The sequence below is a fragment of the Arvicanthis niloticus genome, chromosome 1, assembly GCF_011762505.2.
Source record: "Arvicanthis niloticus isolate mArvNil1 chromosome 1, mArvNil1.pat.X, whole genome shotgun sequence".
NCBI lineage: Eukaryota > Metazoa > Chordata > Mammalia > Rodentia > Muridae > Arvicanthis > Arvicanthis niloticus.
In genome coordinates this window covers 83,799,389-83,825,879 of record NC_047658.1, presented here as the reverse complement: position 1 = coordinate 83,825,879, position 26,491 = coordinate 83,799,389, and the positions used below count along the sequence as shown (strand labels likewise).

General features: G+C 47.1%; 1 protein-coding gene across 16 annotated transcripts in view; it reads left to right on the top strand.

Moving 5' to 3' along the window:
• Plekha7 (pleckstrin homology domain containing A7) overlaps positions 1-26,491 on the top strand; it is a 185,389-nt gene that overhangs the window by 67,202 nt on the left and 91,696 nt on the right. For 3 of the 16 annotated variants that reach the window (XM_034509546.2, XM_076941481.1, XM_076941449.1), the window contains exon 1: positions 3,193-3,335. The exons of 12 other annotated variants lie outside the window; for them this stretch is intronic. In XM_034509546.2, coding sequence (XP_034365437.1) covers positions 3,256-3,335 — 80 coding nt within the window. In that variant the 5' untranslated portion in view covers positions 3,193-3,255. Of the gene's footprint in view, positions 1-3,179; positions 3,336-26,491 lie in introns of those variants that run through there. One more of the 16 variants, XM_076941477.1, reaches the window with a different exon arrangement.

Here is a 26,491-nt window from a genome sequence, read left to right as displayed (position 1 = left end):
ACGTAGTATTTGAATAATATAATAATTAGCATATAATGGTAACATTTGGAAGCAGGAGACAGAACCTCTGGTCATGGCTGCTTCATTTTTGAACCTTTGCTAAGTTTCTGGGCATTGTTATAAGCACAGCCTAGGAGATAAATGTAAAAATAATTTTCTGGCCAGTTTTTTCTGTGTGGTATCCTAGCGACGATGGAGTGGCTGTCCTTGGGTTTAGGGGCACCAGCTGGGACAGTGTCAGCACTCACCAAAAGGAGGAATGTGAAGGGCACAGGCAGAGTGGCCTTTTAAAAGTTAATGTAGGTGCTGGAAAAAGATCAGTGGTTAAGAGCACTTGCTGGGTCTTACTCTGTAGCCCAAGCTGATCTTGACTCATAGCAATCCTCCTGCCTCAACCTCACAAGCATTGTGATTACAGGCACACACCACCCACATCTAAATTTTGAACAGTTTCCTAAACTCCGTTATTTTTTAGCAGCTTTTTATGATCTGATAATTAAGGTAATATATATTTATTGTTAGACAAGTTAGCCAAACCCGAAAATCTCAAGAAAGGAAACAAAAAGCCAACACAGTCCTGACATTGTTCCATATTGGCAGATAGTGCATTGTCAGCCTTACTGAACTGTACACTGATAAGCTTCCAGAGTTAGGGTACAAGGTTAAAGAAGTCTTAAAATCAGAGATACCCCATACCACCCTGGACAGTGAATTCATGTGTAATGAAGGCATAATACCTGTAAGCCAGAAGAATACCTGACAAATTTCTACAAGAAGGCTTGGGGCAAAATGATTCCTCTTTTAAGACAAGATCCAATCCTGGTGGCAGGTGTGTGTGCAGGTGGAGAACTTAGTGCAACCTGTTTGCCTGGGAGGTTTGCTCCATTCTGTTTTAACATTAGGGTTTTACAGCTCTAGTCTGGGTTAATAGAATTCCTTGTGCCATAGCAGAACATGTTTGCTGCAAGGCATGGGTAAGGCCAGCTCTGAAAACAAAAGAACACCAGGCAGCTCCATGGAAAGTGCTCTCCACCCACCCTGTCCACACATGCACACAGTCAGGATCACTTGTCTTAGAACCTTTTGCTTATTCTACAGTAAATATTATATTTATATCTTTTTTTTTTTTTTTTTTTTTTAAGACAGGGTCTCACTACACAGACCAGGCTGGCCTTGAACTTTGCCTTCCTCTACCTTCTGAGTGCTGGGATTAAAGGTGTGTTCTACTACACACGGCCCCAAGTCTATCATTTTAAAACTTGGATTTGTTTTACTGTAAGGATGTTCCATAGTGTATTAGTCCATCTCTTGTGAGTTTAGGTCATTCTAATTATGTGCTGTTACGCAAATGGTGACAACAGTGAGCCCTGGGTGGATCTTTGTGTCCACCCAGAAGTGTATTTTGTGGATAAATACTTAACTGTGGAGCTGATGGCTCACAGGAGCTGAGTGTTTTGAAGGCTTTTATCTCATACTGCCAAATTATCCCCAGGAACAGTTTACACTTCCTACAATGGGTCTATTTCCCTGATAAAACTGGGAATCATTCAGAAGAATCTTCCACAGCATTCCTGGTCTTTATTGTCTGGCCAATTCGATTTCCAACTTATATATGGAGGCAGCATCTCTCACTGAATTGGGAGGTTAGTCTAGTTAGTTAGTCTTGCTTCTAGAACCTCTTCACCTCTCTTGCCCTGGGATTTATAGGCAGACCACAACACCTACACAGCATCACATAGGTGCTGGGGACTGGAACTTAGTCCCCACTGAGCTGGCCCTTCAGTATGATTTGTGATTTGGGAAATAGTCGTTTGCTGTCTTGTATGGGAGAGGCTACAGAATGAGAATAGCATTTGTATATTTTTCCAAAGGAGCTATGAGTTAGACAAATCTTTGGAGAGGTATTGTCCTCACCCATCCCTGCCCCGTAGACAGAACACGGAGACCAGAGAGCAAAGGCATTTCTGAAGGGCCATGCATAAAAATGATGGTGACACTGGAGCCGTAAGTGAAGGTCCCAACTCTCATGTCAGACCAACATGAGCCCCTGGACACATGGGTAGACTGTTTTGCTGGGCCTGTGGGCTGCTCCACACCTCTCCTTGACAAAAGCTGATTTTCAGGCATGGAGGCCCTCTTCTGCTCAGTCATCTCCACCTGTTGATGGGAACTAAGTAAACCCCAGTTACCAAGATACATCCTCAGCAAACCTCTGCAGCTGTGCGGCTTCCTCAGGGAAGATGGGCTTGATTACTGAGTCAGTTTGGGGTCCCTGATATAGCTGCTTCTGTGCCTCTCTCTGTATTTCTGTAACCACTGTAATGAGTTTGTTCTGTGTTTAAGCTCTCATCCTGACTATACTATTGGGGGCTGTGAGAGCAGGAACTTTATCCTCTATGTGTAGCTGCAGGCACATTCTGAGCCTTATTTTTATTTGAATATTTAGATGCTAATGAATGAATTAGAAGTGTGTGTGGGTTGTTGGGCGTTTCTGTTTCCCACTGCTTGCAGAAGCAGTGGGAGCAGAAGCAAAGTTCCTTTTTACCAAGGACACTGAGGGAAGAAAAACACAGTTGGGGCTGCCAAAGCCAGAGGGTATGGTCTGTTTTGTTGGGGCCTGTCTGTGGGCTCCTAGGGTATGGGGGTCAGCAACCATATCTAACCAAGCACTCCTTCCTGGCTTACCAGAATCTGCTGGGCAGTCCCCTAGGGATTGTTAAAGCGGAGCTTCCAGAAACATTGTGCGGAAGAGAATTCAAGGTCAGGGCTCTCAAGAAGGTTTTTGGCGGTGCATGGATATCATACCTCGTCACCTACAGCCTGGTCCTTACTGTTGATGGGTGCTCGCTTCAAGGGCTTGGCAGGGCTATTTATTGGTGGCTGGCTGGACGCCAGAGCGCCGCAGTGGTGAGGCTGCAGGTCCTGCCCTCCCCGCGCGCTTGCCTCCCTCCCCTCCTCCATCTCAGCCTCCTCCAGCTTGCAGCATCCTCAGAGAGGAAAGGAATGTGCCAGTCTGGGACGCGCCGTCCTGGCCGCGCGGCAGCACCTAGGGCGCCCTCTGGACTGTCAGGGGCCAGCGTCTGGCGCTGCGCGGCGCGCTTGGGTCGGCGCTGATGTCAAGTGGGTGTGGGCTCTTCGCAAAGGCCCCGGCGAGGACGAGAAGGGCGCACGATGCGCCGCGGGCGCGTGGAGGCCCGGGTACGTTCCGTGGCCCAAAGCTGTTGACCGGTGGCCCACTGGGGCCGGAGCGGGCACATGGAACCTTGGCGCTGCCCGCCCCGGGATGCGCGCCCCGCCGCCCTGGGGTTCTGGGGAGAGCCGCTGGCAGCCTGCAGGTGTGTGCACGCACGAACTTTCTCGGACAGGACGTTGGGATCGTGGGCTGCGGTCTGGTGCTTTGTGTCTGGGTGCGGCGGGTTGGGGGTGAATTCAGCCGGCCCCTGGCTAATCTCCCCTTGGGAAGGGCGCGCCGGTAGCTGCCCAGCAGGGTTAAGAATCGCGTCTCCAAGTCCTGCTTGTGTTCATGGTAACAGGATTCGCTCTCTGCAGACATCAGGGTTTTCCAAAATCGCCAGTGGTGCGTGGGAACTGAGAGGCCCCAGAGGCGTGGGAGCTGCGGGTCGGAGGCTGGTTCTGAAGGAGGCGGGAGGTGGCCAGTGGTTCTGCACCGGGTCGGCCAATCCCACCCCCATTCCACCCCCACCCCCACCCCCATCCCTACCCCAAACGTTTCCTTGGACTCTTTTGGAGAGTGGAAAGCCAGAAGCTGGCTATGGAAAGGTCAGGGGTCAGCCCCTCTTGAACGACATCTCAGGTGTCCTGGAGGAAGGCAGGGCTTTGTTCCAGGCTCCCTTTGCACTCCAAACCCTGAAGCTTGGTGGTGGTGGTGGGGTGGTTGTCTAGGGCTGAGGCTCCAATGCTGTCACTAGTCTTTCTTGGCAACAGCAGCTCTTGGTAGGCAGGTTAATTATTAATATGTATCGGCTGGCGACAGAGACTTGAAATGAGATTGGTGGCTCGAAGGTCCTCAGTGTTCTCTCTCTCTCTCTCTCTCTCTCTCTCTCTCTCCTTGCTGTTTCAGTTCATAATACTGCAGTGTATTTCCAGGGAGTGTGTGGGCATTCTCCCAGGGGAACCTGGACTCAGGAGGGACCCCCTGTTCCTGTCTGTGAGGCAGCCAGACTCTCTGGGGAGGACAGCGAGACAATGTCCCTTAGTTCTGATCTTTTAACAGTGTGTACCTGGCTTCTTTGCCTTTGGAAACCAACTGTACTCTAACACTAGACTGAGCTCTTCAGTGTGCACCTGGAGTCTGAGCTGCGGATGCTGTCTGCAATGCCTCACATTCTACAAGTACCTCTGATGTTGCTTTGAGAACCTGCGCCTGTAGAAACTCTAGCAGGACCCTGACAGGTGGGACCCAACCTGTGTCTCCTGCAGAGTGGAACAGGTTCAGTTTCCTTTCTTGTCTTGACAGCATGGATTCTATCACCAGGCACTAGGTGTGCTTATAACTAACTGGAGTACCTGTACCGGGGCCCCGAGAAACAGAAGGGAAGGGAAGAGTCAGGGCTGCTGAGGTATGGATGAGAACAGGCCTTGGGGATAAGTGGAAGCAAGCCTGAGAAGAATTGACACCTTCACCCTTCTGCCTAGCAGTGTTGAGTCTTGAGACCAGGCAAGCTGTTTTCCCAGCCTAGGGCAGAGTGCTCAGTCTGGTAATTGATGGGCCCTCCAATTGGTGCAGTAAGTGTGATGAGAAGGGGTGGGAGTGGAGGGTAAGGAAGTTGATGCCAACTCAGCTGGTGGCTGTCTATCAGGTGACAGAGGCTCTGAAACAGGCCCTGGTGTCCTTTACATCCCAGCTTTCTGAAAACTTCTGCAGGAACTTGGCTCCTTGGGTTCCTCTTCCTCTCCACTCCAGCTCTGTGGGCTGGCCACTCCAATGGCTGCGTTTTCCTAAGATACTGGATAATTGGGAGAATAGTAGTACCATGGGTTTCTTCAACAGGGCCTGCTGGTCTGTACTCTCTGGGTGCCTCTCCCAGCACCCACCCGTGTTGTCTTCTCCAGCGGTGGCCCAAGCTTTCCGTGCTGTGTGGAGGGTTTAGAGACAGCTCTGATCGTGAGCCGGTTTTCCTCTGTTATAGGAAGTTGGCCCAAACCTGCCATCTAATAACGTCTGTTCATCTTTTGGCTTGCTGTCATGTCTCAGTAATTTACTGACGATGGCCCCATCCCTGCCTGGTAAAGCCGTCCAAGGGGATTCCGTAAAGAGCCAGCGACTAATAGTCTCTTAAGCACTGTGAGTTGAACAGGAAGGTACCAGTGATTGGTGGATTTCAGGGGCAAAGTAAAGCAGTTTTCATGGAGCCTTTGGAATTATGGGTTGGGTTACGGAGTCAGAGGATGGGGTGTGACTGTTTGGAATTGTGTCATGTCCTGTGTCCCATTCCGTGTTCACACATTCTGTATCTTTGTCTGTTCTGAGGCCTCTGTTAGACACTGACTCCAGGGAACCTCTTCGTAGGGCAAGAAAGGAATACTCTGAAGGTTTGTCTGAATCAGGAGATCAGGAGGAGATAGAGAAGACCTAACACAAAGATCCTCCTGGGGGTTATACTGTTTCTTGTGAGGGTCAAAAGGGACCACTATTGTAGGCCATCATGCTGTGGGCATGCAGAAACTGAGGGAGAGATAATGAAGGGCTGACTGAGGCAGTGTGTGTGTGTGTGTGTGTGTGTGTGTGTGTGTGTGTGATTTTCTATGTGGACTTGGGTTTGAACTCAATCTCTGCTTTGTGTCCTTGAGGCGGAGTCAGTTTCTTCAACTTGTATAATAGGGATAAGGAAACCCCACCCTAGCTCCATACTTGGGAGGATTATAGGAGGTGTTTGGAAAGGATTTAGTGCAGTGCTGACTAATTGGCAGATAAAAACCATTGGGACATCGGCTAGGGAACTGCTTTTTTCACTAGGAAATAAGAATGTTAGAAACCATGTCTGGGCTCCTGGGCATCAGATGTGTCAGCTCTCCTGGAGGGGTTTAATCACACTTGAACATCACACTTGGTCTTTGGAGCCTCAGATGCCAGGGTCACTGAAAGGTGTCCTAAGACTGAGCAGCCAACACCTGACTCAGGATAAACAGGATCCTGTGTGGGAATGTGGCATGGTATTCTGGTAGGATGGGCTGTGTGCCAGAGGCTGTCAGACACCTTTCTTCTGTGTGTCATTGACTTCTTGACAATTTTAGAGGCAGATGCTATCATTCACATTTTATTGATGAGGAAGTTGAGCTGTTAGGAATTATTTTGATTTTGTTTGCCTCTTGGAAAGCATTATTTGAGAGCCTCTAAATTCAAGTTTTCTCAGATATGTCTGTGTACCCTTCTTCATTGACCTGTTCTTCTTCGACATGCCACATGTTCTATTGTAGGGCAAATAACGTATAAGTTGTAGGATGTTCTTGCTGGTCCCTGTTCAGATCCACCATGGGGCTCAGCACTTGTAAAGTTGGTCCCAGCTCTCTGACTCTTCCCTAGGTGAGCTCTTCTGTCTCATTGCCTTTGCTTCCCACAACCCAGTGTACACTGAGGTCTGAAGTTCCCCAAATGTTAGAGGAAAAAAAAAATGTCAGCAAGAAGAAAGGAACAGGACACCCGGGGAAAACAAGGGCTCATGGCTGGTGGTGTTTTCAACCTGGAGTTGCTCATTGACAGATATGCTCATAGCCTCCAATTCATCTTTTGTTAATTTGGTAGCATGCGCCTAAAGGCTGCTGCCTTGTGGGCTGTTCTCTCTCTTAAAGATACAAGCAACATTATGAAGCAGTACATTCTGGGTTGGAAGGAAAAGTAACTGGTGGGACTCCAGGCGCTCGAAAGTTAGGAGCTCTAGGATGGAGATTCCACAGCCCTCGCCTCCCAGCAGCCTGATGATACCATCAGATCAGGTGCCAGTGGCTTGCCTGAGGCCAGGTACCCAGATATGTGCTGTTGACACATGGGTCTCTGGCCTGGCTCAGCAGTAGGCAGTTCTGTTTAATTATTTTTTTCAATTATATGTTGTAAAACTTAAATATTACAAAAGGAGATAAAGGGGAAGAGCTGTGGATAAGCATAGAGATAAGCACTTTGCATTTGGGTGGAGTGTTTTAAACTTTTTTCTCTTCAGTTTTTGCTGGAGGAGATTTGGTTGTTAACCATCTCTGGGCAGCTATAGTTTTGTAAGCCTTGCTTCCTTACAAAGTCAGATCGCTCTTGACTCTGCACCGTGAGCAGAGAAAGGTGAGCAAGAAATTCAGAGTTGAGTCTGTGTGCGCCTTGCCAGTGAGTGCAGACACACCGTGTGTATTGGCTGGTTTTATGTATCAACTTGACACAAACTAGAGAGGAAGGAGCTTCAGTTGAGGAAATGGCTCCATGAGATCCAGCTGTAAGGCATTTTCTCAATTAGTGATCGATGGGGGAGGGCCCAGCCCATTGTGGTTGGTGTCACTTCTGGGCTGGTGGCCATAAGAAAGCAGGCTGAACAAGCCATGGGGAGCAAGCCATAAGCAGCATCCTTCATAGCCTCTGCATCAGCTCCTGCCACCTCTCTACTTGAATTCCTGTCCTGACTCTGTCCATTGAAGCCAAATAAACCCTTTCTTCCCCAACTTGCTTTTTTGATCATGGTGTTTTGTTGCAGCAATAGAAACCCAAACTAAGTCAGGGTGGCAACCATTATCCACTGCTCACCTGTGCTTCAGGTGCTTCATATATGTCCCACACACTGTCCCTAGCTGGCCTTGTGAACTGGCCATTGCCCATTTTGTAATTGTAGGAACCCAGAGATTTAATGCCTTACCTAAGGTGATAAAATCTAAGGTGATAAACTCAAGCTTATATTCAAATCTAGATTGTCTCATTACAGACTCAACTAGATACCTTCCCCAGTGAGTCTCCAACTGTAGCAAAGCCCAGAGCTCTCAGATCACATGGTCTTTGAGAGCGAAGGAGCTGGCATCCATCCTTACTCATTTTTTTCTCTTTGGTGTTAAATAATTCTAGTTGCCTACATGTCTGTGGGTCTTCATAAAACCTGCTCAACTGCACATAGAAAATATTTGGAAAGTATCATTTATCCAGAACACGTGCAGACTCCCCATACTTGTTATTCCCTAAAAAGTACAGTATAGCAACAATTTACATATCATTTCCATTGTAGAGCTCTTTAAAGCAATCTATAGGTAGATAAAAGCATATAGGAGGGATGGGAAGGGTCTGATATTGTACCATTTTATGTAGGTAGATGCCTTGGGACGGCCTGGAAGCAGTCTCCTGAGACACTGAGGGACAACTGAACTATGCTGAGTGACATTTAGGTCTATTTTTTTCTTGATTTTCAAGACAGTTTCCCTGTGTAGCGCTGGCTGTCTGGAACTCACTCTGTAGACCAGGCTGCTTCAAACTCACAAGAGATCCACCTGCCTCTGCCTCTAAAGTGCTGGGATTAAAGGCATGTGCTATCACCACTTCACTGATATTTGTCTTTTTAAATAAATTCTCAGCTTGGCTTATTTTGCTTATTTGGGTCACTTGATAATATCAGACTATCAGAACTGGAAGGGATGGACAAGTCTGGACTACTAATAAGTGGGGAAACTGAGTTTCAGAACTGACTGAGCATACAGAATCATTTCTCGTTGATCCAGGACCAGAACTTAGGCTCCCCTCCTATCCGTGTCCCAGGGTGTCATACAGGGCACATACTTTTATTTTTAATGGTTTTAAATATTAGGGGTATTTTTCACATGGATTTGAAGAACAACACAGCTAAAACTTTAAACTCCTCATTTGTCATTTATTACTGCTTTGGATGTGGTTAGAATTTGTACTGTCTATTTAGAGAAAAAAGTGGAAGTACGGGTTGGACAGGGCCTTGGCTGAGATTTTAGAGGCAGTGTGTGGGTGGGTGAGCTGTGGTGAACACTTTCCCAGTGAGGGACTTGCCCAGCTGCCTTTAGTATTTCAGGGACCGGAAGAAGGAAGTGGCCCCAGTGAACATATTCTGCTTGATGGGTGTCTTACCCATGAGTCAGTGAGAGCGGGCTCATTGTGTATAATCAGAAAGCCCGAGGTCAGAGAGGAAGGGAAATGGAGTTGGGGTTCAGGTCTGAGCTTGCTCTCATTGCTCGTTTTAGCTGTTTTTCACAGGTTGTGTGCTGGGGACCCCGCCATCCTCTAGGTTCTGAAGTCTGTTAGGACCTGTCTACTCCAGTACCTGGCTCAGGTGGCAACAGAGGAGGCTGGGTTGCTAGGCTGCCATTATAGCCTGTTAATTTAAAGCTTCCCTTTGTTAGAATTTCAAAGATTGGAATTTATCAAATCTGACTCATGCAGTTAAGCGACAGAGAACACTTATCCTGCTGCCATTTGGCTGGTGTTCACATTGTGTGGTGACGCCACAAGGCTCCAGGAAGACGTGGTCTGTGCCTGTCAGTTTCTTTAAAAGGCGGTTGTCACATGCATTTTGAGACCTGATCATATGCCTGGGATTTCAGCCTTCAGAGAGTCAACCAGAGCCTATGCACCAGAGAGCGGTGAGAGGAGGAGGAAGAAGAGTGAGCTGCTGCCTCCTTAACTGAAGAGACCCAGAGCTGTAGGCCGTAGAGGGAGACAACCATCAGGGTCTGCTTTGGGGATGTGGGGTAGAATAATGGGTCTGAGCTTTGTCCCCTTCCTAACCCTGCTAAGAAAGTGCTGCCAATTACTGGTGTACTGTCTCACTGAACAGAGTGTGCCTTATCACAATGATTAGCTCACAATCACCAGCAGATTAAATGGTTTCACTGTGACATATCCATATAGTGCCTGCCACCTTGCTCTCATTGTCTTAAATGTGAAGCATCACTGGCCACGTGCCACACATAGATGCTGTGACAGCTGGACCAAACGGTTCCAAGATGTCCATGGATTCTAATTCTAGTCCCAGAACCCATGGGTGTGCATTCTGTGTAGGTAAAGAGAATTTACAGGAGTGAGGAAGGGAAGGGCTTTGGATTACCTGGTGCTCAGAGAGCCAGAGCCTCCAGAGAGGAGGCATGGCGGGTGGTGGAGGGATGTGGGCTGTGGGTAACAGAGGTCAGGAATGGATTTTGCCCTCACCCTTCTGATAGCCTGCCCATACTTTTGTTCAGTGAAGCAGACTTCGTATTTGTGATCTGGAGCTTTGCGTGAACAAGTGTGGGTATGTGGGGTATGCTTGTGGGGACTCTTCTACTGGTGGACCTTCACCTGTACAGATTAATTCCCTAGAGGAAGTCAGGCTTGTTTATGAGAAAAATAAGGTATGCAGTAAATGATCTTTTTATAAGAATAAGTCTTTAAACTTAGTAAAATTTAAACCTTTTAAAACTTAAATTTATTATTATTACTATTATTTTGAGATGGAGTCTTGGTATATGGCCCATGGTGGCCTCACGGTTCTAGCCCAGTGGTTCTCAGTCTGCGGGTGGAGACCCCTTTGGGGGAGGTTGTTGACTGACCCTTTCTCAAGGTCAGCACATCAGATATCCAGCATATCAGACATTTGCACTATGGTGTATAACAGGAGCAAGGTGACAGTTATGAAGTATCAGTGACATAATTTTATGACTGTGGATGACCACACACGAGGAAGTGTATTAAAGGGCCACAGCATTAGGAAGGTTGAGAAGCACTGCTGTAGCCTCTGCCTCTCAAGTACGAGACTTACAAGTGTGTACCCCATGCTTAGCTTGTGATCTATTAAAGTGCTTGCTAATTAGTTAAATAATTTGTTGTGTGTCAATGCACGCATGTGCAACAGTGCTCTTGTGTAGGCCAGAAGACAACCTGTTATTTGCTCTGACCCTGTAGGTCTTAGGGATTAAATGCAGGTTGTCAGGCTTAGTGTCCTGCACCTTTACCACTGTGCCAGCTGCCTCTTCAGACAGCCCTTAATTGTTTGGTTTTTAAGCTTCACTTTTCTTTTTGTTCCTTTCATATGAATGTACAGATGTCTACCTTACTTAGTTTAACTTCTGTGGTCTTATTTACCAGTTCTATTGTTTCCTTTGTTTTGTTTTGTTTTTTGATTTTGGAGACAGAGTTTCTCTGTGTAGCCTTGGCTGCCCTGGAACTCAGTCTGTAGACCAGGCTGGCCTGAAACTCACAGAGATCCACCTGCCTCTGCCTCCTGAGTGCTGGGATTAAAGGTGCACCATCACTACTGGCTTCATTTTTCCTTTAAAACAATGAAAACGATCATGAATTTCTCTTCTCTCTCTTGAGGAAAGATTTCATACTATAACACTGTGGCCTGGGCAGACCTTGAACTCATGGCAGTCTCCTTCCACGTCTTAAGTGCTGGGATCACAGACATGAGCTACTATGCTCAGCTACAATCAAACTTGTAATAAACATTAAAACAATTATTATTTAAGATTCTCTCTCTCCCCGTGTGTGTGTACGTGTGTGTATATACACGTGTGTACATGTGTGTGAATACATATGTCCATGGAAGCCAGTGACATTGGATACTTGTGGAGCTGGGGTTATAGGTGCCTGTGAGCCAACCACCCCGTGTGGATTGGATGATGGAAAGCAACCACACTCACATCCTCCGTAAGAGCAGGACTGGCTGTTAACCGCACAGCCACCTCCAGCTTCGCAAACGCTTTTTGTCACATTGATTTCTATATTCTGGTAAGTAGACCTCCCAGCTGAAAAAGTGAATTGAGGGTGGTGGTGTGTGTGTACATGTGTATGTGTGTGCACGCACACTCCGGTATGGGTATGTGTGAGAGTGCGTGTGCACACGTGTATGCGTGTAGAGTGTGTGGCCTCCACATGACATGGTTATATGTAGATCAGAGGACATCTTGCATGAGTTGGGTCCATTGCTCTATCATGTAGGTTCTGGTCTAGAACTCAGGTTAGGGTTGATGGCGAGTGCCTTTGCCTGCTGAACTATCTCTCTAGCCTAGCCCTCTGTTTGTATATTGCAGACTCTGATCCTCATGTCACATTTAACACAATTTATAAGAAATTATAATATTGACTTAATATGTTTGTGGGTTTATTGACTTATGTGTTTTTTAGACATGGTTGTACTACACAGTCCTGGCTAGCTTGGTGCTAGCTATAGTAGCTGGCCTTGAACTTTCTGCAGTCTGTTTGCGTCAGCCACTGGAGTGCTGGAATGATGTGTGTTTAGTTTTGTAAGGCTTCCTTCCTCACTAGATGGTGCCATTTGTGTGTCTTCAGTCAGTTTGTAGTAGCCTGATATGAAGCAATATAGACAGATACTGAGCACAACAGTCAAACACACAGCCCCTATCATCAAAGGGGAGGCAGACAAGCGAGCAGCCGGGTTACATACTGTGGTGAGGCCCAGCTGGACTGTGTATCCAGGGTTTTAGGAGCCCTGAAGGGTAATTAGGAAAAGGAGGCAGGAAGAGCATATTCAAGGTCTTCTAAGAACTGAAGGCAAGGTGGGGCTACTGGCCACTCCACACAGACAGTGATACTTCCTCGTAGGCTAATATGGCCCACCTCTCATCTTGGTCCCATTTTCAGACCAAAAACCTATGGCCTTACATTGGTAGAAGACACTGGGACTGAGATTTGAACCGAGGCCCAGAGCCCAAATTCTGAACATGCTTCTGTGGAAAGATCATGGTGCCCAAATGTAAGAGAGTGGAGTGTGACCCTTGGACGCCCAGCTATGTCAAGAGTAGCTGGGTCTATTTATAGGGCTTTCTAAGAGGTCAGAATTGTTGATATCGACCCTTCCTTTTATAAGGAGTGGGTGAGAAGCATCACTGGCCCCCACCTGAGATCCTAAACCCTCCTTTCTATACCTCCTGGCCATTTGTATGCAATTCTCCTCAAATTGTAGGCCCATGCTCTTAGGCCATGGAGACTAGCTGAAGGGAGACTCTGTCTTTAGAGCTAAGGGGAGGTCGTCATCCATGCTGAGGTGACACTTTACATGGGGTACAGCTGCTTACTGTCACTGTGCTCTTGTAAGCAAACCCCTGAGCCACACCCTGTAAGCCAGCCCAGTAAGTTGGACTTTGGTAGACTTGAATTTGGTTTGCAGCTAGTGCCCTATGAGGAGGGGACAGACACTGTCACAACTTTTCAGGGAAAGTTCCAGGGATAACTCAGTTCTAGTCCTTGGTCTGCTTCTTTGTAGACTCAGAAACAACCAACATCTTCAGCCTCAGTTTCCCCATCTCTAGGGAGGCTGGGGGTCTGTCTGCTTCATATGTGCTGTGAGTGAAAAGGGGATCCTGTAAACTTATTCTGTGAGCTCCAGGACACATGTACCTCCAGAGAGGATGCTCACAGGGAGCCCCACCTTCAGTGTCCCTGAGGAGGGCCGAGAAACTTGGCCACAGTCAGCCATTGAGGTATTCAGGGACAGTGGCAAGAAGCAGTGAGGTGTAGTTTAGGAGAAAACTGTGGTTTATACCATGCTCTCGGCATGGATGCCAGTGCTAGAGGTGGCTGAGGAGAACACCTTTCCCAACAAGGGGGTGTGAGCAGGATCGGGTCCCAGCCCTGCCAATTAATTTCCTTTGGTGTGACTTGAGGCAGTTGCCCTGAATTTGGACTTGTCGTTTATTTTATGGAATGAAGCCAACAGTGTCTACATTGCAGACTATGTGAATGAAGCTTGCCCAGCCCCTGGCTACATCGGGCAAGCGGTTGGCAGGGCTGGCTCTGACTCTGGAACATTCTCAGGGTCGCTCTAGGAAGGTCCTGTTTGACAGACCCCTCCTTCCTCTCCTGCTGTTCGTATTCACTCTGGATGAGATGTACAGGAGGGTCTGGACAAGAATTGGGAACCCTGGACCCTCTGAGTCCCGTGCCTCTGAGTGGAGCAGTGATGTGTGGTTTCCAGGTGCTTCTGCGGGCATGCCAGGCTGTTTTGGAAGGCATGCTGTGTTTGCCTTGCCAAGTGTGAGATCGAGTGTCAGCTTTTTGCTTTCTGGGAATAATGGCTGTGCAGATGAGGTGGACTCATCGCGGAGCTTCGTCAGACACCAGGATCTCCTCTTTCTCTGCTTTCTCCCAACCTTATGAATGCTTTCTGGTTATTCTTATTTACAACATTTGGAAAATAGCCCCTAAAAGAAGAAAATAAGAAATATATATATACCTTCACACTCAGAGATAGTTACCAATAATTATGGTGAATATTTCTCCCTGCCCCTCTCTTCCAGTGGTGTGGTGCTTTGGGGGTCACTCACACTCTTACAAGTAATCGCTCATCCTCACTCTGTAAATCAGTCCAGTAAACTCATTGGTACATCTAGCTGGATCTGAGTGAACACTGCTGTCTCATGTAATCCAGGCTGTCCTTGAACTTGCTTTATAGAGAATGACCTTGAACTCCTCTCTGGTCTTCCTGTCTGGGGCTGAGTGCTGGGTTGAGGGTGCTGGCAGTGGCAATGGGCACTGATAAGCCCATCGCTTCCACCCCACCACTGGAGATGGAGCTCTAGGCCTCTTGCACGCTGGCTGGGTACTCTGGCACAGGCCTGCACTGCATCACCTCTGCTTGTTGGTTGGTTGGTTGGTTTTTTTTTTTCTGAAACGAACAGGTATGTCATTGGCAGAGCACATCTTTAATGTGTCTCACACACTTGGTCACACTCACAGCCAGGTCATCGAAGTCTGGCAACATTTTCATCCACTGTGTGACGGTTGCTGGTGTTCCCTGTTCAGTAGAACCTTTCTCCCAAAGTGCATAGAATATTTGACTTTTTCCTTCTATTTTCTTAAATTCCTTGAACTTGATTTTCTAGTTCAAAGATAAGCATATTCTAGTGCATGTCAGTGGAGAGGTGGCTTTTGGCAGTTAGGGTGAGTCCCCTGCCTCTGACCATTGTGTACTGATGCTGCCTCCTCCTTACTTACCCCCAGTCCTGGCGGACAGTACAATCAACCTCTTGTGGCTCCCCAGTGAAATTTAAGTAATGGGTCAGCCTTTCCAGTGCTTTCCTCTTAGTCAGGAAGTTCGCCCGTGAATCTAACCTAAATCTCATCGGCTGCATTTTAAATCCTCACCTGCTGCTGGTTTCTCTCAGTGAAGCTGAGCGGAGCAGAACTGCACACATCTTCAAGCTCAGCCCCAGCCACCAGCCTTATGTTACCCTGGAGGAAACTTGAGGGGCTCTGGCTAATGCTGTCACGACTGGGAGGGCGATCTCCGCATCAAGTTGCCACTGATAACGCCAGGTAGGGTTTCTGCATCCTAGAGAGGCCATTCTGTGGAAGCCAGCATCTAGACCTCCCCTGCCCTCTACAGAGCTTGTGGGGCAATTATCATGCAGAGCGGTGCTTGACACTGTGGGTCTATCAGATAGATTCATTCTCTGGGAAAAGATGTGCTTGGGCCAGCCGGAAGGATTTGCCTCCCAAGCTAGTTGGCTGAGCTCTTGGTGTGCATTAAGGAAGGATGCTCCCCGAAGGGAGGGGTGTCAGGATTATTCTGGTCTCAGAACAGCTTTTGCAAATGCAGGAGGCCAGGGTCCTAGCCCGGGTCACCCACCCTTGCTTAATAGCAGCTAGGGATAGCCCAGGCCACCTTTCTTAACCAGCGTCCATCATCAGGAGATCCCAGCTGTATATCCAGAGAGGAGCATGCTAATTTGGAAGGGAGATAAAATGCAGAAAGCTGCAACTTTGAGGACAGCAAGAAGGCCCTTTGTCACTCAGTTGGGGTTGGGTTATTTTAGAGTCTGGCAACAGCCCCAGCAGGGTGGAGCCAGCCTCCTAGGATAGAGCCCAGACCTGGAGGCCTCCAGTCCCTATGGGACTATTTTGCTGTAGGAGGTGGAACCAGTGTCCTCAGGGACCTGGCCCAGGCTGGCTGGCCTCCCCTGGCTGCATTCTGCCCTTCCCTTCCTTAGCACCAACGATCCCACCTCCTGAGACCACATGGATGTTGTGTTTGGGCAGATATTCCTAAAAGGAAGCGCTTAATTCTTAAAGAGTGCTGTTCTCTCTCCTTCAGTGCCTGGCAGTATAATACTGGGCTGAAGTAAAACGCACTTCAGGCAAACCAGTGTCTTGTGCACTGGGTGAAGAAGCTCTCTGTTAGCTAGGCAATGGGAATGCAAACCTTTAATCCCAGCCCTGGGGAGGCAGAGGCAGGTGGGTCTCTGTGAGTTCGAGGCCAGCCCGGTCTACAGAGTAAGTTCCAGGATAGCTAGGGTTACACAGAGAAACCCTGTTTAGAAAAAATAAAACAACAAAAAAAAAAGTTCTCTGGTGGTCACCTTCCACTTTAACCAGCCAGGCCAGTCTGCCACTCCTCCTTCCAAGTACCTTTCTGCCCACCGTCAGTGCCAGCCTGGGTTCACTTTGGTGTTGAATGTCCCTGGTACTTAGCTCACCAAGTTGGAGCCCAAGATGCCTCCTGCAAGGTCTGCCCCTCATAAGTGCTGTCTGGCTACGTAGACCTCTGGGCTGGATGCCTGGGATTGGTGCAGAGGCTCTGATTTCTGTTCTGGATTGGGGTGTTATTTTTACAAAACATTGCACAGGTGGTCTTTATGCTTGCCGATTCTCTTAAAGCATTCGTTTTCTACCTGTGGGTCATGACCCCTTTAGGTCAAATGTCCCTTCCACAGGAGTCAAATATCAGATATCCTATGTATCAAATATTTGTGTTATGATTCATAACAGTAGAAAAATTACAGTTGTGAACTAACAAAGAAAATAATTTTGTGGTTGGGGGTCACCACAACGTGAAGAACTGTACTAAAAGGTTGCAGCATTAGGAAGGTTCAGAACGACTGTCCTAAAGTAAGGAAGAAGATGTGCTTACCACAACCCATCAGCACTGTCCTTTATGGGATGCCTGTAGCAGAAGTTTGCTCCTTATTGTCTTGGAAACCAAAAGGGAGAATGACAGATGAGAGCATATGCTGGACTTTCCTGAGCTGGGTCAGCTTGCTGGGATGCCTTTGTGGAGATCCTTTCTGGGCATATGGAGCAGTTGGTGTGGGCAGGATGAGGATGCTGGTTTAGGTCAAAAGATGAAAAGGAAGAAGTAGCATGCATTTGTCTATGTGTGGCTCTTCAGCCTGGGCCTGGAAGCTCCTCCCTTCCTTTTTCTTTTTAACTTTGGAGGGGCAGAGATAAGGCTGTGAATACCAGATCTTAAGTTTTTCAATTTGTGCCTTAGGGAAAGGACAAGTCAAAGGATCGGGTGCCTACAGTGTGTCACAATCCCTGAGGCCCAGGTCAGCCAGCTTCCTGGAAAATGTTGGAAGTACCTTTCTTCAAAGGATTTAATGAGGGCAAATCATTGCCTGGGTAGGAAAAAAAAAAAGCCCCATTGTCATTTTTGCCCAAGGTGTCTTTCTGTGACTTGAGCATGGCTGTTCTCCATGGCTGGGTCATCCGTCCCCACCCTCTTCAGCATGCTCCTGGCTGGAGTTTTGCTCTGTGAGGGCTGCACTTTCATCTGCTGGGCTGCCTCCAGCCTTCTCAGCATTGCGGAAGCTAGCACTCCCTGGAGAAAGCTCTTGTCACTCTCCAACCTCTAGGCTAGCAGAGGGGTTCTGGTGTTCCCTAGACTTGCAAATCTTGCTTAGAATGATTAGAATCTGTACCCTTCAGATTGCAGTCTGACGACTACCTGGAACAGAAGCTCAGGGCAGTGGTGACAACTGCAGAATTTCTAGGAATAGATTTTACATTTTAGTGAGACTTCAAGGCCACTGTCTAGGAGTACAAGAATTTTTGGGAATTACTATGTTACACTGGCCCCATCTTGTTTTATAGTAGAGAAAGGCAATGTGGTTAACTTGCCCAAGGACCTAGAAGGCTAGCCTATCACATTAAACTTGCAGAGTTCTTACCTTTGTGGACCTTGGCCCATCTTTCTGCTGCTCCAGTGTGCTACAAAATCATTGTCTGGAAGTAGATTATTCCTCATTGTGGGGAGCTGTCCTCTGCACCAAGAAACGGTGTGTGTGTGTGTGTGTGTGTGTGTCCTCCTACTTGTATGAAAAACGTCTCCAGTGTTGCCAAACATCTTCTGGATGCAAAACCATCACAGTCGAGACCACTGGGTTCGTGAGAGAAGCTGTGGCTGGAGCTGTTTCCTCATAGCTTTATGTTTAGGGATTTTACTTTTGTAATTTGCATAATTGGCTTCTCCCCAGCCTGGCTAATGTTCAGGGTTCCACTCATAAATAGAAGTTACAGTGCATATAGCTCTCCTCTCATCTGCATCTTGGCCCGTGGAGGAAGGCATAAATCAGTTTGGAAAGACCACTTGCTTTGGATTCTATTCTGTGGCTTCTCTGCCAGCCCTGTGCTTCCCAGCTGTGCGATCTTGAGCAAGCTGCTTAACGTTCTCCGGTGCCTTGTCTTAGCTGATTATGGTGGAAAGAAATGTTTGTTGTCAGTGAGAATGAAGTGACACCTTGCATGTGGAAATGTTTATAAAACATTTCTCATCTATTAAGTGGCAATGATAAGATTCAGGTCTAATTACCAGCACTTGAGATTCCTCAGATGTGAAAGTGCAGATCTCGCCGCAGTGGCTCTAGTTGTGTGTTTGGCCAAGTACATTACCCTTCATTTCTGCCCGTGGAGTTTTAAGCTTCCCTCTTCTCACCTTAAGTTTAATCTGCAAGACTAATCAGTAAGTTTTCCCTTTGCTTGGCAGAAGCCAATTTTTTGAGTGTTATGTTTGCTTGTTTATTTGTTTTTTTACAGTGAGTTTCTGAAGGACTGTCAAATCTTTTATGACAACCAAGCCACAGACACCTTTTCTTCCCATGTTGCTGGCTTTCACAGAGAGTTAGGTGAGAAGTGAGTATGAGCCTGTAGAGAAGCTCTTAGGTGCACTAGGAGCAGACTCAGCTAGTGTGTAGTCTTTCCATTTGCAGATGAGAAAACTAAGCCCAGAGGCAGAGGATATCTGAGGTGTCACAGAGTGAGTCGGGCCCACGTGCTCCAGTTTCTAAGGCTCTGGTGTGACATCTGCACCTTCCAGCCGCTGTGTCTGAGGGTGGGGTAGGTCAAGGACATGCAGGCTGCTGCAGCTGCTCTGTAGGTCTTGAGAACAGGTCCTGCTCTCAGTAACTTACGGGTGGAGTTTTAACGTGTGACTGTCTTTGATTCCTAGAACATCTCAAGGGGGAAAAGGCAAGAACATAAAAGGGCCCCAGTTCTTGTGTGGAGGCCTGGCAAAATGAATGGCCAGAGAAGCTGCAATCTTCTTTTCATTGTTACTATGTCCTCAAACTCTGTCCCTGTTGCTGCGATGAAACCCCATGACCACAGGCAATGTGTGGAGAACAGGTTTATTTGGCTTACATGTCCTGATCACACAGTCTACTGAGGAAAGCCAGGGCAGGGATTCAAACCTGGTAGGAACCCAGAAGCAGGAGCTGGTGAACGGAGTGCTGCTTCCTGGCTTACTCACCCTGCTTTCTAATCAAACCCAGGACTTCCAGCCCAGCGATGGCACCAGCCACAACAAGCTAGATACCCCCCACAGCAATCATTAATTTTAAAAATGCCCTGTAGTCTTGCCATATGCCCAATCTTCTGGAGGCATTTTCTTAGCTAGGTTCCCTCCTCCCAGATGACTCTAACTGTGTCAAGTTGACATAAAAACTAGCCAGCACATTTGGCCAGCGTCTTCTTACTGAGAATTTCTCTGATAAGGTGGCTATTCATATTAATGAATAATATAACTGATACTTATTGTTGAGTGTTTACACCAGTACACACCTCATTTAATCCACCCTAACACCTCACCGAGAAGGCATCATGCTTTCTCCATTTTGGAAGTGAGCAAACAGGTTGAGTGGAATACTCAAAGTCACACAGTAGGAGAAATGAGAATCAAATCATTCCCATTCCTGTTCACAAAGCCTAAATAGCCTCTTTCCTGCGCTGCAATCACAGTGTGACCCCCTGCAGCTCTGCCTGGCTCCAGTCAGTCAGTGCTTACGTAAAGGTTTCTATGTAGTGTTCTTGGTCTGCCTACACAAAATGTTGGCTGGCTTAAGCAACAGAAATAAATGTATGTTCTCAGCCTGGAGGCTAATAGCAAGGTGTCAGTGCGTTTGGTGTCCTTAGAGTCCTGTGTCCTTGGCTTGTAGCCTGTCTTTTAGTTGTCAGCACTTCGTCTTATAAGAGCCCCGTCATATACATTCGGACCTGTTTGCATTGAAACACAGTCTCACTGTGCTATCCTGGCTGGTCTCAACCTCCACAGCCCAAGCATCCTCCTATGCTCCAGTCTTGTGAGCAGCTGAGACTTAAGGTGCCATTGCTATGCATAATCCAGGGTTTAAATTTAAGCTTGGCCACCTTTCGAATGATCTGATCTCTAAATATGACTAGATTCTTAAATTCTGTGTGTGGGGGGGTGGGATATCAAACACAAATTTTGTTGGGGGATGTGGGTCAGCCCACAGACGTCCTGTTTGTTAGATGTCCATTTTGATGGGTGGCACCCAACTCTCTAAGCTGCTCTCTGACCCCCTGTCAGTGCTAAGAGTCTGAAAGAAGGGCTGCTGCTGACTCCAGGAGCCTGAAGGCTGCCTGCTGTCGGGAATCACACCTTCATCCCAGAGGTTTATATCTGCCTGGACAGAGCTGTCACCTTCAAGAACCTCACCTCCCCTAGTGTGAAGTGGAAGTCAGGCTTGCCTCAAACAGATGAAATGCTTCATATTAAAAGGGCTGAGGCTAGAGACCAGGCATGGTAGAGCCTGCCTGTAATCCCAGCACTCAGAAGGTAGAGGCAGGTGGATTTCTGTGTGTTTAAGGCCAACTGGATCTACATAGTGAGTTCCAGGACAGCCAGAGCTACATAGTAAGACCCTGTGGGGGAGGGGGGTACTGTAAGCTCTGAGCTCAAATGGGACTGACTTATTATACCCATGCTTGATCTATAGCCTCCAGTGTTCTGGGGAGATAGAGCTGGAGCTTGGGGAATAACATAGAATCGGCCTTTTTCACTTAGGATTGGCCTTTTCAGCCAGTTTGAGGTGGGGGGCATATTTCTGCTTCTCTGTTTTCCTGGGGACATGCTCAAGGGAGCTAGTGGCTGTTTCCTGCAGATCAGAGGGCTGTGTCCTGCTGTCCTTCTGGGTAGCCCTAGGGCTGCAGGCGAGGATGAAGGCTGAGATCGCTTAAAAGGAAACATCGAGCAGATGCTTTGGGTTATAGTGACCTTGAACAAAGTAGTTTAAAGATCCATTATTTCACTAGGATGGAAGTATTACTTCAGTGAGCAAGATGTTGGCAAATGAAGAAATGGGGGGCTGGAGCAATGTCTCAGTGGTCAAGAATACTTACTCTTCTTGCAGAAGATCCAGGTTCAGTTCCCAGTACCACATGACAACTGACAGCTATCTGTAACTCCAGTTCCAGGGGGTCTGACACCCCATGTGGTCTCTGTAGGTACTAGATATGTGGGTGAAATATTCATACACATAGACAAAGTAAGTTGAGAGAGAGTGAGAGAGGGAGGGGTGGGACACTGGATTGGTAGCTTGGTGATTAACAGCGAGTATTGTTCTTTCTTTTAAAGGATTTTTATTATATTTGACTTTAATGTGAGTTGGTGTTTTGCCTGCATATGTATGTGTGGGGGTTTCAGATCCTGGAACTGGAGTAGCAGACAGATGTGAGCTGCCATTGTAGGTGCTGGGGATTGAACTTAGGTCCTTTAGAAGATCAGCCAGTGCCCTTAACTGCTCAGCTGACTCTCCGGCCCTGAATACTGTTCTTTCTTACAGAGGACCCATAACAGGTGGCTTATAGCTATTTTTAGCTACAGCTCCAAGGGACAGCATGCTTTCTTCTGGAGTCTATGTATACCTGCATTCACCCACTCATAAAGAAAATCTTGTTTTGATTTAAAAGAGAGGTAAACCAGAGTTGGTGACATACAATATACTCTTAGCACTCAAGAGGCTGAGGCAGGAGAATTGCCATGAATACCAGGTTAGCCAGGGCTACATAGCAAGGCCCTGACTTAAAATAATAAAATAATTAAGTAAATAAATGAGTGAAACTTTCATTCTGTGTGTCTTCTGGAGCTTCAGGCAAAGGCTCGGAAGGCAACCTGTTTTGAGCAGGTGTACTTGATATGGTGCAGTAACAAGGGGTGCATGGCGGAAGAGCAAGTTACCTTCAGCCTCCCTGGACACACCGTCTCCATGCTTTCCCTTGCTACACACACACACTCATCTAAACATTTCACATCCTCCCCCATTTTAAAGGCCAAAAACCTTTGCGAGCAGAACGTGCAAAATGTACTTATGAATTTTAATTCTTACATAAATAACAGGTGGCAGTACACCAAATTAGTATCAGTGGTGGTGGTTATGGGTAATTTACATTTTTATACTTCTTCTCCCTCCTTTTTCCATTCCTTCCCCTTCTTTTTCTCTCTCCTCTCCTTCCCCAGAACCCCAAGAGTCCCAGGCTGACCTCAAGGTCCTGTGTAGCTGAGGACGACCTTGAACCTCCGATTCTTCTGCCTCCACTTTCCTGGTCCTGGGATTACAATTTGCACACCAGGTATATGTGGAGCTGGGGATCAAGCCCAGGGCCTCAGACATGCTAGGCAAGCACTCTGCTAACTGAGCCCCAACCCCAGCCGCTTTATTTTCTGAATTTTCCTCAGGGAGCCAGGATATTCACAGAAGCAGGAAAAAGAGATATTACCCATAATGTTGGAATTTTAGAATTGACATTCTTGATCTGTTTTAACTCATCATTTCTCATATTGAGGTTGTGTGTTTGTGTGTGTGTGTGCATGTGTGCATTTGGACACACATGCGTGTATATTTTTAATTATTAACAACTTCATACATGTAATGATGCATCTTGGTTATATTCACCCCCCCTTTTCCCTCTTTTATCTGCCCCCTATTCTCTCTGGACCCCTTCTTTCCAACAAGCTTTCCCTCTACTTCCATGTGTTTTATTTTTATGACTCATGGAGTTTACTCAGTGCTGCTTGCATGAGCATGGGCCTAGGGTGATTTATGGGAGCAGGGACAACTCATTAGTGGCTATACTTCTGATAAAGATGATTCCCTCCCCGCTCCAAACAGTCATTAACTGCCAATAGCTCCTCATTTGGGAGCGGGGGCCTTAGAGCTTCTCTCTCCTTTCCACGATGGAATGTTGATAGGCTTGATCCTGTGCTGTGAGTTCACAAGTGTAACTCCATGCCCAGCTCGGCTCTCCTCCCCAGCCTCCAGCTTATCTCCTCTCTGGGGTGTCCCTGGGCCTTGGCATGTGTATGTGAAAGAGGGAGTGAGGAAGACAGGGAGAAGTCCTGTTTAGGGCTGAGCACTCAGCAGTCAGTTCTTCTCAGTACTCTGGCTGGTTATGAGTCAGCACCCACTCCCAAGAGAAGCTTCTCTGACCAGAGTTCAAAGCAGGAATAATCCTTATAAACAAATATAGAAGGCAGTTCAACATTTCCATTTAGAAACATTAGTAGTGGGCTCCCCTCTGCCAGTTGTGGTTTACAGAGCTAGGCATGATTCCCTCTTGGGAGCAGGTCTCAAATCTATTCTGAAAGTGCTTGGTTATCCCCATAGCAACCATGCCACTAATGCACCAGTGGATACATCTTGCCTGGCAGGTTGGTATTGTAGTTCACAGATTGACTGCTGGATAATGCCTAATGGCAAAGGCCAGAAGAAGGCACAGCATCCTTGGAACTAGAGTAGCAGACGTTCGTTAGCAGCTGTGTGGGTGCTAGGAGCTGAACCCACAATCTCTTCACTGCTGAGCTATCTCTTGAGCTCCCAAAACAAGGAGGATTATTTTAAGTCAGTGAAGGCCTTTCTAGAGGGACCTCAGAAGAAATTGAAAAATGCAAGCCTGTCCCACATTGACCTCTTCAAGGCCTTGGGGAAGGGTCTCCCATTTCATCTGTGAAGAACACCAGGGGTAAATAGTGATCTGCACAATTGGGCAGCAATTGCTTTGATTTTGGACCTTGCTGAACAGCCAAGTGGCAGCAATAGATTTTAGGTTTCTGAAATAAGGGACATGGTAGGAAGAACACAAGCCAGAGGGCTGATTGCTCTCAGACTGTGCCCTGCCCAAATAAATGGCTTCTGCAACCATGTCAATGTGTGGGAGGCCAGAAGAATTTTTTTTCCCACTTTGGCTCAATTCTTCTTTTGGTGTTGAATGGCAAACAGAATTTCTCTGTGAAGTATCTCTTGTTATTGTGATGTGCGGTGTGCTATGATTTGCACCTTCTCAGACAGCCTGCCTTTACTCTGAATCTGGAGCCACTATTTTCCTTCCTTTTCTTCTCTGAGCTTATCTAAAGGAAGTTTTTCCTCTCCTCACTCACAGTGTTAAAGCAACATCCTTTAGGAGCTATAATTCTTGAGTATTGTTTGAGAGAGAGAAAGAGAGAGAGAGAAAGAGAGAGACGGAGGGAGAGAAAAAGAGGGAGAGGGAGGGAGAGAAAAAGAGGGAGAGGGAGGGAGAGAAAAAGAGGGAGAGGGACGGAGGGAGGGAGAGGGAGGGAGGGAGGGAGGGAGGGAGGGAAGGAGGGAGGGAAGATAGTCTAAGAGATGCCATACAGTGGATTTGGAGGGTTGTGGGAAGCTCAGCTACCAGCCCTTGGCAGCTCCCACCCTCTCCCAGGAGCCGCAAAGGGAAGGTCTCCTCTTCCCCAATATGAGATATGTCCAAACATGCTCTGGTTGTCTACTCATCCTGACTCATTGTTCAATACATTATCAATCACTTGGTGCTTATGTGGCCATGCAGTATACAGCTATCCTGATACCCAGTGACTTAGACCTGCTTCCTTCCTGTTCAGTCAGAATTCAGTAAACAGGTTTAACACAAATGATTCTAAAACAATTTGTATCACATTTATTTATTTGTACATATGGGGAGAGGGGCACAGCATGTTTGTGGAGGTCAGTGGACTGCTTACAGAAGTCAGCTCTCTTATGGTGTGGGTTCCAGAGATTGAGCTCAGATCATCGTGTTTGGTGGCAAGTGTCCTTACCCACTGAGCCATCTTGCCAGCCACTCAGGCTTTTCTAAGCAGAAATTTAGAGCTTGAGCCAGTGAGTGCTTGAGTGGTGGAGGAACAAGTTCAAAACTGCCTTTGACACTGATAGCTAAAAGAAGACTGAAAATGGTCTATTCTAACCACAGTCTTATCCCTCTGTTCTCCCCCTATCTTTTTTAGCTCCCCTTGCCCTGTGCTCTCAACGACTCTTCTGCCAGTTTTAGCATTTCCCTGAGTGTTGAAGTCTTTCAAATTGATGGGTTGCAAAGTGTTAACATAAGGTTGGTTGTTAGTTACTGTTGCAAGCTGAGCCTGTGTGGCCAGCTGTGTGTTAAGCACACTGTATCCCAGTCCTCTACTTTCTGGGAGCTAGATTACTATATACATGTAAATCAGATATATCAAGCTCATCAAAGGTGATGTCCTAGGACAGTTCAACTATAAGGGACATTTGAATTCAGATATTGGCCCTGTCCAGAGGACTTGCAATAAATTTTTTTTTTAAAAGATTTTTTTATTTTGTTTTATGTGTTTGGGTAGCATGTGTGTGCAGTGCCCTCAGAGGCCAGAAGAGGGTGTTGGATCCCCTGGCACTAGAGTTAACTTACAGCTGATTGTGAGCCACCACTTAGTTGCTAGGAAGCCATGTCCTCTGGAAGAACAGCCAGTGCTCTTAACTGCTGCGCCATCTCTCCAGCCCTTAGGACTTGCTCTTTAAAAAGCTTAGTTAAGCTAAATAAGATATGTAACTGTTTACTGAGCAAATGGGAAGATGCTCAACAAATGCCATTAGCTATTGCAGAAAGCGTACGATGACTTCACACATGGATGTCTCTGCAGTAGTCCCCCTCTCTGCTGGGCTATGTCTCCGGGCTCCAGTGCTACCTTAAATCACAGATGGTACTCACCCCCGACCCCCACCTAGGGATGGTGAACCCAGCATCTGTGTGTTCTCCCCTACACACAGCACCAAAGTCTGTCTCTCCTCCCACACCTGCTGCCTCCTTCCAATCACTACCATTGTGGTTTTTCCTAGAGCAGGGTCTCTCTGTAGCCCAGGCTGACCTGGAGATTGTGATTCTCCCACTTCAGCCTCCCAGGTAGCTTGGGATTATGTACGACTGAGTCCAGCTTTGCAGCACATTTCTTGATGTTTGTAGCTGTTGTTAAGTAAAATACAGGTTAGTTGAGTTTATATTACATTTTGATACTGAGATAGTTTGATAACCAAGATGATTCCAGGTGATAAATGAGCAGGTCCCATGCATACAATGGATGAAGAATGGTTCACATCTGGGGCAGGATGAAGCAGAGTTGAAAGATTTTTGTTGTTGTTGTTGTTGTTGTTTTTGTTTTTCGAGACAGGGTTTCTCTGTGTAGCCCTGGCTGTCCTGGAGCTTACTCTGTAGACCAGGCTGGCCTTG